The 13543-nt window shown below is 35.8% G+C and overlaps 1 protein-coding gene across 1 annotated transcript in view; it reads right to left on the bottom strand.

Moving 5' to 3' along the window:
* Positions 1-5903: 5903 nt before the first annotated feature.
* Positions 5904-13543, bottom strand: part of UBXN2A (UBX domain protein 2A) — a 100029-nt gene continuing 92389 nt past the window's right edge. The window contains exons 5-6 of the mRNA XM_007939291.1: positions 11560-11718; positions 5904-6096 (exon numbers count right to left, since the gene is read on the bottom strand). Of these exons, the coding sequence (XP_007937482.1) occupies positions 5904-6096; positions 11560-11718 (352 nt within the window). The remainder of the gene's footprint in view (positions 6097-11559; positions 11719-13543) is intronic.

Below are 13543 nucleotides of genomic sequence, written 5' to 3'. Positions count from 1 at the left end.
CGAGGGCAACGCGCAGGGAAATCGAGAAACCAGGAAGGGCACGTTTTCTTTTCTTTAAGGGAAAACGCCAAGAGCCCAAATTCTTTGGGACAGGAACTGCCAGCAGGTGCGTCGCGACCATTTTCCTTGCGGTTAAGTCACCGAGGGAGTGAGCAGGCTGCAGAGTGGGGCCTCCAGGTACCCGCGGTTCCCACTAAATCCTCCTGCTAAACACATCTCCGTGGGTGAAATTCGGCAAATTTATTTTTAAAAACGAAGCAACAGAATCGACATGTTCATGGACCAAGATGGTTGAACAGGCTTTCAAGCTGTTAGATACTAGAACCTGAAACATTTTTCAACCCCTCATACAGGTGAGTATGGCCAGGTAACTAAGTTCTGGTCAGTGAATGAAAGCAGAAGGGAAAGAAAAATGGAATGGTTATGCAATTTCCCAGGAAGGTCATAAAATACACAAAAGTTATTTCAAAATGGATCAGAGACCAAGAACTGTAACTGTTAAACTCTGGAAGACAACATAGGCACAAATATTTGCAACCTTGGGTTAGACAATGGTTTCTTGATATAGGCCAGCATAAGCAGGAGGGATAAAAGAAAAAATACATTGAATTACAGCAAAATGAGAAAGTTTGTGCTTGAGAGGACACCAACAAGAAAGTGAAGACAATGTATTTGCAAATCCTATCCTTGACAAGGGACTTGTATCCTGCATATATAAGGAATTCTCACAACTCTACAATGAAAGGACAAATAACCCAATTTAGAAAAAGAGCAGAGGATCTGAAGACATTACTACAAAGATATAAAAATGGACAAGCACATGAAAAAAATGTCCAATGTAATTAGTCATTGTTGTTGTTTGCCGTTGAGTCGCCCCGACTCATAGCGACCCCTCCTTGGGTTTCCGAGGCAGTATCACTACGGAAGTAGATTGCCCCATCTTCCTTCCAAGCATTAGTCATTAGGGTAATGTAAATCAAAACCACAATACCACTTCACACCCACTAGAATGGCTATGAGGAGCCCTGGTGGCACAGTTGTTAAGCACTCAGCTGTTTACCAGGAGGTTGGTGATTCGTTCCATTAGCGGCTTCTTGGGAGAAAGATATGTCAGTTGGTTTCTGTAAAGATTTCTCATTGCCGTGGAGTTAATTCTGACTCACAGCGACCCCCATTGGGTTTCCAAGGTGGTAAATCTTTACGGACATAGATTGCCCCATCTTCCTTCTGCAGAGTGGCTGGTGGGTTTGCCTTTGAAACCCTATGGGGTGTTCTACTGTATCCTATAGGGTCACTATGAGCAGGAACTGACTCTACCACAATGGGTTTTTCCTGTGGCACAGTAGTTATGCATTCAGCTGCTAACCAAAACATTGGCGGTTCGAACCCACCGAGGCAGTCTGCTTCCATAAAGATTTAAAACCTTGGTCTTCAAAGGAAAAATAGGGGCAAACCTAGCATCCCTAATATATGGCATAAACAGACTATCAAACATAATTAAAAATGCCCAAACAACAGCAGAAGATAAACTAGATCACTAAGACCTTCTAAAAATTAAATTCTTGTACCATCAAAAGACTTCTCCAAAAGAGTAAAAAGAGCACCTACAGATTGGGAAAAAATATTCAGCAATGACATATCTGACGAGGGACTTATCCCTAAAATTTATAGGCAATTTCAACACCTCAATATAAAAAAGACGAAATTCCAATTTAAAAATGTGCAGAAGACATGAGCAGACCCTTCACCAAGGATGATACTGAGGCAGCCAACAAACACATGAAGAAATGTTCATGATCATTAGCCATTAGAAAGATGCAAATGAAAACAATGAGATATCATCTTGCCCCAGCACTAATAGCAAAGTCCAAGAAGACAGAAAATAAATGCTGGCAAGGGTGTGGGGAGACTGAAACTCTCATATACTGCTGGTGGGACTGGAAAATGTTACAAACACTGTGGAAAATGGTATGGTGCTTCCTTAAAAAGTTGGAAATAGAAATACCATTTGATCCAGTAATATCACTACCAAACTGTGGTACGTACATACAATAGAATACTGTGCCACAGTAAAGATAATGAAGAATCCACGAAACACTTCATAATGTGGATGAACTTGGAGGATTTGTAGATTTGCGGTTACTCAGGACTAAGAGAGGGGTTCCTGGATGTACGAACAGTTACGTGCCAAAAGATTGGCCAGTTCAAACCCACCCAGAGGCACCTTGGAAGACAAGTCTGGCACTCTGCCTCCAAAACATAATAGCCCTGAAAATCCTTTGGAGTGGTTCTACTATGCACACACGGGGTCCAACAGTTGGAATCAATTCCAAGCAACTAAGAACAACAGTGGGGAATGACTGTTAATGGGTATATTTCTTTTAGAAAGAAAAGATTCATAAATTAGATTGTGACAGGTTGCACAGCCCTGTGAGTATAATAAAAACCACTGGATTGTACACTTCAGTGACTCATGTATGTGAATTACATTTCAAGAAAGCTGTTGTGGGGGGTGGGAAGAAGTGTACTACTAAAGTACTGAAAGTTAAGTCATCATTCCAAATGTGATGGCTGGAGCCAGTGCAGCTATTTTGGTCCATGAGTTAACTTGTCTGAGAAAGGCATATCAGCAATACAGGGGTTTGTTTGATGATCTCATGAAACTGAACTACCAGTCTTGAACCACTTCCCTAGACTTTTGATTTTTGCCTGGGAAATAAATTTTACTTTGTAAGCCACTATTGTTTTAGATATTGTCACAGTCGATCCTCTCCTAATGGATACATAATTCCACTTTCTATGCTTCAATTCCTTAATCTACAAGATCTTTCCTTTATTGCAACCCTATTAATAGTGGGAGGATAGATTATGCATGTGCTAAATACGTAATTCCTTGGAAACTAAATATAAACTCGTTAAAGTTTCTTTGGACAATCTATTTTTACATATGTCATTTATACATACTTTTAGCAGGCTTGTAAATGGTTCGTTCCCAGTCCTTGCACTTTGTTGTGTATACTACCACAGAATATACACAAAAAATTAATTAAAACTTTAATTTTGAAAAGAAGCAGATAAAAAAAATAAGAAGACATTTGTTCCTAACAGCTATTATTTTAGTATAGTAATGCTACATTCCTAATGTAATTTCTAATCACAAAGACAGTAAGTTAAATTTCATTAGATAAACACCAGAATGACAATAATCAAGAAGCCTGTCTTTTGATTAAAACAAAACTAAAGAGTGATACACTGAAAGATTCTGAAAGGATGCACACCAAAATGTTAATCGTGGCTATCTTTGATGATGTAATAACAGGTAATTTAAAAACTGTTTTAGCATATCTATATTATTTCTGAGATGGATATGAATTACTTGTGAAAAAATACATTAAAAACAAATGACAAAGATCCAAATATTAGTCACTACTAAATGAACCCCTTCTATTTAAGGATTTAGTGTAATGAGCAATTTTTAAATTAAATCGTTTGTACTTAAGGGAAGAACAAAGAAGTAAAAACCCTACTAAGGAGTCTTCATGTTGGGTTCAACTCAGGACACCAAGAATGGTTTAAAACATAAATAGAACCATTAAGATAGTATTAAAAAATATAAAATTTCTACATTTCTGAGTATTAAATGAAAGCAGTATCAGCTAAAGTACCTGACACACAAAAGGCACCAATAAATGTCTGTTGATTCTCAAACTGAATGACTTTGCAAATAAAAATGACAAATGCAACCTTACATAACTATCTTATAACAAACACAGGTAAATCATTTCACAGATCCTTTTAATGAATAGTATTACATCCTTAAGAAAACAGTTCTTTAACCATTAGCAAAAGATTGCTTTCAAAGACTTTAAGGCACTGAAATAGATTCATACTTTTATCTTCTGCACACTGAAACATAATGAAAAGCACACTGAGAGAAATGTGTAACATAAATAAGATTACTTTTATAATCCACGTAATGCATAGTAATTTAATCAGTAAACTGGAATTTGCATTTCTATATATTAGCCTGGCAGTGATTTCAGGAATCTGATGACAGTTTTGGAACAGTTGCTTAGGTCAAACTGAAATCCACACCTAAAATGCTTGCTTATTTTAAAATTTTCCTTCCTTTAGAAGGACGTTTTCAGATGTTAGCCTATTTGAGTATAACACATATTTAATTTATATATATATGTATTTCCCCACCTAAGTTTAAACTTTTTAACTACTGGGCAAAAAGACTTATTATGTGTCTCATTTTCGAAAACCCTTAAGAATATTATTTGCAGTAATAAAAATTTTCAGCTCAAAAAATGATGATTAGTGCTGATGACAGCTCTTTATTGAGACCTCTCACTGGGGTGTATTCTACATTTACACACATGAAAATATCCACTCTATCTTCTGGTTAAATAATTACAATAGGAAAATCCACAAAGGATGCTTTTCTATATGCACAAATGGGATACTCCCAACGAGAGGTCCCTATATAGAAATATATGGGAATATTTGAATATAATAATGCAAATGAAAATTATAAAACGCTTTCTACTAATACAAACTGCTATGAAACCCTTTACATATTCTGGTGCATATATTAACCACCAGGTTATTTCCCATATTAGAAAGTTCATTGATTTTACCTTTTGAAAACAGTACAGTAATTTTTGTTTCACTGTAGATAGGGCTATATCATTGCTGTAAACACTGCTGACAATAAATATTTATTTTCTATTATGTATCTGTTCATTTCTCAGGGAAAAGGATGAAAGGAAAGGCTCCCCTTTGTCCTCCCTCCCTTTCCAATAAAATGATGGACCTGCCACACGGAAGGCTGAGAGCGGGGAAGAGAAGCATTCTTAAAATGGACGGCAAACAGAAGGTGTTACCTCTACAAGCCAGGCCATCTCCTAGTGTTTATATTTACCCTCTGCTATATCTGAGCCTTTAATAATAAAAACTTTGTTTAAACATTCCAGCTTTGCTCCAGTTATAGGAAATAAAACAGGGTCATGTCATGATTCGTTCCAGATTAAAGGGGAAGAACTTCTCTAAGAGCAGACAGTGGGAGATGAGAATCAAAACTTAGAGGGCTAGAAATCCTATTTCAGTGGAGAATCTTTATTGCCCATGCATCCTAAGTGAATGTTGGTGAATGAATAACTAACCTCAAATGTCAGCTAAAAACAAAGCTCTAATTTTCAAAAGAAAATAAAGTAGAAAGAATGGGCTGGTGTTCCTGGAGAGAAAAAAAAATTATATTTTTCTGAAAATACAGAAATATGAGTAGGCAGATTAATAGTGATGTTACACTACAAAATGTCATTATTAAATGAAAATACATCATAGGTACTATTGCCAAATTAGTATTTGAGTCTCTCTTGCCACCAGAGAATGAAACTTGAGAACACTTTGCATTTAAGGCATAGCTGTTTTGAAAGCAGAACCTTCAGCCTTTTAACTATCTATTATAAAATAATTAGTCTGCAATGTATGATTTTTTTTAATTCATCGTTTTAATCTGAGACAGCTATCACTGCCATTTGGGAAGATAATGAACACTGCTCTGAATGAATGGTACTGTGAACATATTTGCTAATTTACACCAAATTAAGATTCTAAATGATATAGCTATTATCATATTCTTTATATTGATTAACTGATATTTGAAAACAAGTATATTCTCTCTTAGCAGCCTTCTGGAGAAAAAACACTGAATGCAGTTTCCAGTCATATTTTACTTAATTAACTTGTACTTATTAAGAAATCTTCCCAGAGTTAAATAGTACTTCAACCAAAAGTCCAGTGAATATGACTATTCCTTTCCCCCATTCTGGTTTGCATGTCCACTTACAACCATCATTTCTCTGCAAATTTTCCACCTCGTCTATCAAAAACCAATGCTATGAAAGTCCTCTAAAAGGTTCAGCTGTTTTTTGGAGCCTCTGAATGATTACAGCATTCTGTAAATGCGCTTCTTCCACAGTGAGTGTCTCATCTAGCAATCTGAGGAAAGGAAGAGCTGTTGCCAGAGAAAATGGAGGACTTCTTTGAGATCCTTGGTATTTTTCGATGAAGTCTTTGATGTGGCTTACCCTGTAAAACAGCACAAACTATTAACACAATTTTATGAAAATGTGAATGAACTAATTTAAGGTAATTACAACTTAAATTGTGCAGGTATCTGGCTATGTTAATACATAATATATTCACATCAAAATATGATAAAACTGATCAATTGGATGACTTTACAAGGATGATCCTTAGATACCTGATGATAGTAAGGATACTACTGTTAAGAGGTTTATAGGTGTAATAAGGGTATTATATGGTTACCTTTTTTATGGCTACATTTTTTTTTTTTTTTTTAATCCTTATTCTTAGAGATACATACAGAAATATTTAGAAATACAGGTATAGGAAGTCTGGGATTTGCTTAAAAATAATGGAAGTTCATTATATGCTTCTCTTTGCTTTTGTGTATGTCTGGAATTTTCTAAAATAGAAGGTTTATACATCTACATATCTAGCTAATTAGAAATAGTCTAACTAATGAGCCTGTACAAAAACAGGTTACATCTCTTAAATGCCAGGTCATTGCTTTGAATCCAATTAGGAAAATATTTTAATATAGTAATTTCTGATGTTATTTCTTTATCCTTAATCTCAGTGCAGGCGGAATATTTCATTAGTATAAATGAACACAGAGTTACAGAGAGAGGCATGTGCTTCCAGTTCATCAAAACTAAGATGCCATTAATTTAAAACCCATCATTTCCTTTATGTATCACTGAAAACAAATTTCAATCAAACGATGGCCAATTATTTTCTTAACATTTACTTTTTAATTTTATGTTCACTGAAACAACACTTTCACTTAACTTAGGTCAAAATATTTATCATATGACTCACATGCTTTCATACAATGAAAAAGATAAGTAGAACAAGATGGTTAATGTATTCCTAAAACTTTCTTAATATCATTCATACTCCAGTCTTCTGAATCACTTTTGATTCAGTCATCAGTATGCATAGTTTGCCACATAAGACCCATTTCTGTTTCATCAGCTGTGTTTGTGTCAGTGGCAGAGAACTTCTTCTGTGCTCCACTACTATCTCTGGGCTGTTCTTTCACACAGCTGACAACAGTTATGCAAGTTTTAAGGCAGGTACTATGACAAAGACAATTTTGCCATGAATGCCACATGGCCTATGGAGTAGAGGACACATCCCCATTTCAGAGATGTGAAAATATGTGTCACTCAGAAATAAAGAAATGTGGCATATTATTAGTAAGACACAGAATTTTCCCATTCAATCAATTCACTATGTGAATTTTAAATTCTATTAAATCTGTGAAGCTTACCAAAAAGTCTAGGTCATGGTTCCGTGTATTTATTTGAGTATTAAAAATTGGACAACTAAATTGGACAACTACTATAATTCATATAAATAAAGCCAGAAAACAATAAAGGTTAAAGGAACTGGAGAAAGGCTGATAAGAGGTCGATGGACTTGAGTATGGTCTTAAAAGACAGATAAGATTTGGAAAGGCTAGAAAAATGAAACTATTAGGGACAAGGAATGATGAGGAATGGACAAACTATGCATATGGAGATAGGGAAGCAATAAGCTTAGCAAAGTATAAAGCAAATGCTGGGAGGAAGGGGAAGACTGTACATTTACAAATTGAATAAGACCATTATTACAGGTTTCTTTACAAGTTAGCCAGAGCATTTTGCAGTGACTAAAGTTTTAAAGATAAATACATTATTCAAATATTCCTGACTCTTTCATGCCTCATTCTCTGCACATCTAATATGCTACGCCAGTGAGCAGCACACTTCTACTTCACAAAGTTTACTACACAAGTCATGAGAACTTAACCCAAGTTGAGCCAAAAAATACTAAAGTATGATTTAAAAATAATAAAAATTACTATTTAAAAATTACATATCAAATTAAAAAAGAAAAACTGATTAGTAAAATGATCATAAAACACACTGAAATATTTTACTATTGTCTAAGAATTTCCATTGTCTTCATATATTACGTTTAAGAAACTATTTATTAAAATCTTCTGTTAGTTCTTTTTTTTTTTTAAATTGTGATCTGGGTAAAAGTTTACAGAACAAATTCATTTGTCCTACAGCTGTTCACACACATTTTGTTTCATGAGGCTGACTGCAATTCCCCACAATGTAACAGCTCTCTTCCCACTTCCTCCCTGGAGCTACCTGTTGCCTATGCCCTTCCCTCCCATGCACTTATCCCCTTCTTCACCCCCAGCTATCTCCCTATGCAAACATAGCCCTTCTGTTCTCCCATGATTGATTGCTCCTAGAGTGTATCTACCTGATATAAATGTTCATAGCTATATGTAAAGATATAGCTCTCTCTCCTAGAAACCTAGATTTGGACATAACAACTCTGGTCAGTCTCTGCTGGGGGCTTAAGCAACAAGGTCTGAGTTCCTGCTACTGAAATCCTGTGGTTCTAATCAGAGATAGACACAGTGCCTTCCTTAGTTCCTAAATGGTCTAGTTCCTATCCCAGTCCCTGGAAAGGCCTATTCCATGCTTAGGTTAGTTTGGGTGAGTTTTTGCACCTACAACCAAAGATGCTTAGCTGCATTAAATAAATGTGACTGATGCAATTTGTGCTTGGAATGAGTTTGGAGATGGTCTACTAAATGTATCGGGGGGCGGTATTGGTGATAGGTATGACCAAATCAAAACCAAACTCACTGCCGTTGAGTCAGTTCCGACTCACAGCAACCCCTCCTGGGGTTTCCAAGGCAGTATCACTACAGAAGTAGACTGCCCAATCTTCCTTAAGAGATAGGTGTGACAGATAAGTGATTACTATAATCTAGGATGGAAGTGATACAGGACTAGGACTAAAGTGGTAAAAAGGGGAATAAATAGGAAGGACAAACCCTGTGCCACAAAAAAATTACAGAATTTAGATTAATTCAATAAGCATTCACCATGTGTTCCACAGCTCATATTAGGTAGTGAAGCCACATCAAAAGATCAAATAATCCATAAATTATTTTTTAGCCTATTATATAAGAAATACATGCTCAGTGTAGAAAATACAAAGTTTATCATCCAGAGTAAACCACTGTTCATCTCATCCATAAATTTTCTTCACCTATGAATAGAATTATTCAAACATACATGTTTATTTCATTAAAAATCTAATTTTACCGTATGACAGGCTCATTTTTTTTTACACTAAATAGTCAGAGCATTTTCTATTTCATTAAATGTTGTACAATGTAATTTTAATGGCTTCACAAAAAATTTTAAAAATACCATAATTTATCCATTCAGTCCCTTGCTGTAGGGCACCTATACTATTTCCAATTTTCTGCCATTATAAACAATACGGTGATGAACATATTCATAACTAAATGATTGTGCAAATCTGTAATAAAACCTGGAAACATAATCGCTATTTTAGAAATATGTAAAATTTAGAGGCTTTTGTTACAAACTGCCAAAATGGTCTCTGTAAATTTATTTTCAACTTATTATAATCCCTAAGACTTGTTGGAACAGGTAAGATAAGATGTCAGAAAAGAAAAAAGTGAAAGATAACTTCTTACACTTCTAGCCTGGTTAAAATGATCATACTACTGAAAGAAATGGGGAATTAGAAAAAAGGGTTATGAGATATGCTTAAAAAAAGAAAAAGAATAAAGGTCTACGAGTTGAAAGTAGAAACAGCAGAAACAAAATCAGACAAGTGTAGTGTCAAAAAAGTATATACCATATAACAAGAAGAATAGTTATCAATCAAATGTCAATTTAAAAAAGGCAACTGATTAGTAAAGGTTAAATGTAGTAATATATATTAAAAAATCTTACTATACTGCATGGCACAGAGATGTTATTCGATAATTGGAAGGTATTATTAATTGTACCCTGCTCACTTTTGCAGTGGGTGGCACAAGCAGTTTGCGATTGGCATCTAATCTAAAGGTTGGCAATGTCAACTTTCTCAGTGGCTCCACATTCTTTGCAAACTGCTTCTGTAAAGATCATAGCCAAGAAAACCCTATAAAGGAGTTTCACTCTGTAACACATGGGATCACATGAGTTGGATTTACTCAACGGAAGTGAGTTTGGTTTGTTTCTCACTTTTGCACCAATACAATCATGAAAACAGAGATACTAAAGCACTGGCAATTGGTTAAGACAAGGAGCAACTGAGGAACTAGTTCAAACAGATGACAACTAAATGCAATGTGTGATTCTGAATTGGCTGTTTACTATAAAGGATAATATCCTTTATAGTAATGGCAAACCTTGAATATGATCTGAATATTGGTATAAGTGCATTAATTTTCTGATTTAGATGGTCGTATTGTGGTTAGGTATAAGAATGTCATTGTTGTAGGAAATACACACTAAAATATTTGGGTGTGATGGGTCAGCAGGTTGGGAAACCAAATCAAAAACCCAATCTACCACTACTGAGTTAATTCCATCTCATAGAGACCCTATAGGGCAAAGTAGAGCTGCTCCATAGGTTTCCACGGCTGTAAATCTTTACAGAAGCAGACTGCCACATTCTCCGTTCACGGAGCAGATGCTGAGTTCAAAACACCACGCTTTAGGTTTGCAGCCCAGTGCTTTAACCACTGGGCCACCAAGTTGGGAACTTACTCTCAAACGGTTTAGAAAAAAAGTTCCATAAATCATTCTTGAACCTTTTCTATAAATTTGTGATTATTTCAAAACTTAAAATAATCATCAAACTGACAGATTACAGTGATAATCTATAGTGCTGGAATTTGAATTGACCCGTTTCTTTTAATACTTTTCTGCATTTTCATTCTTTTTCTACAATTAACAAAAAATGCTGAAGTATGGTTTGAAAAATAACAAAAATTACTATTTAAAAATTACATATCAAATTAAAACAGAAAAACTAACTGATCAATAAAATGATCATCCATAAAACACACTGAAATATTTCACTATTGTCTAGGAATTTCCATTGTCTTCATATATTATGTTTAAGAGAACTGTTTATTAAAATCCTTTGTTAGTTCTCTCTTTTTTTTTTAATTGTGATTTGGGTGAAAGTTTACAGAGCAAATTCATTTTCCATACAGCTGTTCCCACACACTTTGTTTCATGAGGTTGACTAATTCCCCACAATGTAACAGCTCTCTTCCCGCTTCCTCCCCCTATCTACCTCTTGCCTATGCCCTTTCCTCCTAAGCATTCAGCACTCCCACTCTGTGCAAACACAGCCCTCGTTCTCCTGTGATTGACTGATTGTTCCTGGAGCATATCTACCTGATGCAAATGTTCACCCCCTATGCCTGTCTACTGTTTGGCTGGAAGCCACAGGAGTGAGATCAGTCCAGACCTGAAGGGTCAGTAGAGGCCATAGTCTCAGGGGTCTCACCAGGCTTTTTCAGACTAGCAAATCTGGTTCCTTGGTTAGTTCTTAAAAATAACTGTTGACTGAACTAAGAAAGAAGAAATGAAATTTAAACTTAGAAAAAAATTCAGATAAATATTGAAATGGAAGACTCACCTATGAGAAGTGTTAAATTTCTGGACAATCCTCTTCCCATTGGCTAACCAGATCTGTATATTAGTGATGGGTTCCAGGTTGTTTAGTGACACAGGAGACAGACTGCTTTTATTTTCAACTTCAATACTTTTTGCTATAGAAACAATTTTTGGTGTGGCACTAAGAAAACCCAAAAAATAAAGTCATGCACATGTTTTTCCATTGAGGAGAACCTTATCATTAAATAATTACTATAAAAATTTTATGTTAAGGGGAGGACTTCCAGTATGATGGAGGAATATGCAGACAAGTAATACAGACTCTCTTCAACAAAGAAAAGAAAAAACAATTGACAGAGGTACAGAAGATAACCCTGGAGCCCTGAGTTTTGAAAGGAACTATATAGAATTGGATTAGGCACCAACTAGTGGAAAACCTGAACAAAAATAGTGAGTACAGAGACAGTTGGAACTGTGGACTGTCAGCTACTCTGATAGGATCAACAGCCTGAAAATTTCTAAGTGGTGCTGGGACCTGAGAATTGACCTAAAGATCAGCCCTGGTCACCAAGGGCTGCAGGGACAACTGAGCTGGTGGCCTTTGATTAGGAAGGGAAATAGCAAGGAGGGAGACAACCTGAGCTGTTGACTTTCCACTGTCCGAAGGGCGCAGTCATTTTCATGGTTTACATGTGGCAGCCATTTTGGATATTTAAAGTGACTGAGGGCACAGCCATTTTGAATGTACAAGTGGTGGCCATTTTGGATATTTAAAGTGGCCAAGGGAGCAGCCATTTTGAATTTTTATAAGTGGGAACCATTTTGGATTTTAAAGTGATAGCCTTCTCATTCGGATTCCAGGGACCTAAGAATAAATAGGCTCTGTTTGCCAACGTCGTCAGGGATTCTCATATGAAAGGCTGACAACAGGAAAGGAAACAGGTGGTGAGTGTCTAAGTGCTGTCAACTAGCAAACACAGGAGCAAAGTACCCTGCTTGTGCAGATAACACAGAAAGAAAACAAAAATCGTGGGCAAGTCACTCCAACATACAATCACCAATTAAACATAAACACAAAACCTCACAATGCCTTGGAGACAACAGAGCATCACAGTCCACACAAAGAAGCAAGATAATCAGGAGAAACAAGGGACCAGGATACAGACCCAAAACACATCCCTGAAGAAGCAGCAGCACTGGAACTCCCTGATAAGGAATTCAAAAGAATTATATTTAGGTGTCTTCAACGAATTGAGAGACAGATCAAGGAAAACACAGAGAAAACCCTACAATAATTTCGAAAGACAATACAAGAACAAAATGACATAATAAATGAAAAGTCAGAAATGATTCTAAATCTACACACAGAAATCCAGAAGATTAATACTAAATTATCAGAAATAGATAAGACACGGAACGGGCAAAGGAACAGAATTGAATCAATGGAAGACAGAATTAGTGAGACTGAAAACAAATACCTCTATATTTCTTTGGAAAGGGATCAATCAGAAAAAAGATCAAAACAAAATGAAGAAAGTCTAATATTCATGTGGGATACCATCAAAAGGAATAACCTACGTGTAATCAGAATTCCAGAACAGGAAGAGACAAATAAAACCACAGAGAAAATTGTCCAAGATTTGTTGGAAGAGAATTTTCCTGGTATGATGAAAGATGAGAATATATCCATTCAGGAAGTCCAATGAACCCCAAACAGGATAGACCCCCAAAAGAAAATCACCCAGACATATCATCATCAAACTCACCAAAACCAAAGACAAAGAATCATGAGAGCACCACAGGAAAAACAAAAAGTTACCTACAAAGGGCAGCCAATAAGACTAAGCTCAGATTTCTCGACAGAAACCATGCAGAAAGAAGACAATGGGATGATACATATAAAACAGTGAAAGAGAAAAATTTCCAACCAAGAATTATGTATCCAGCAAAACTGTCCCTCAAATATGATGGTAAAATTAGGACATTTCCAGATAAGCAGAAATTAA

The sequence above is a fragment of the Orycteropus afer genome, unplaced genomic scaffold (genome assembly GCF_000298275.1).
Source record: "Orycteropus afer afer isolate SDZICR_OR568_19922 unplaced genomic scaffold, OryAfe1.0 scaffold00058, whole genome shotgun sequence".
NCBI classification, from domain to species: domain Eukaryota; kingdom Metazoa; phylum Chordata; class Mammalia; order Tubulidentata; family Orycteropodidae; genus Orycteropus; species Orycteropus afer.
This window is presented reverse-complemented; position numbering and strand designations above follow the sequence as displayed.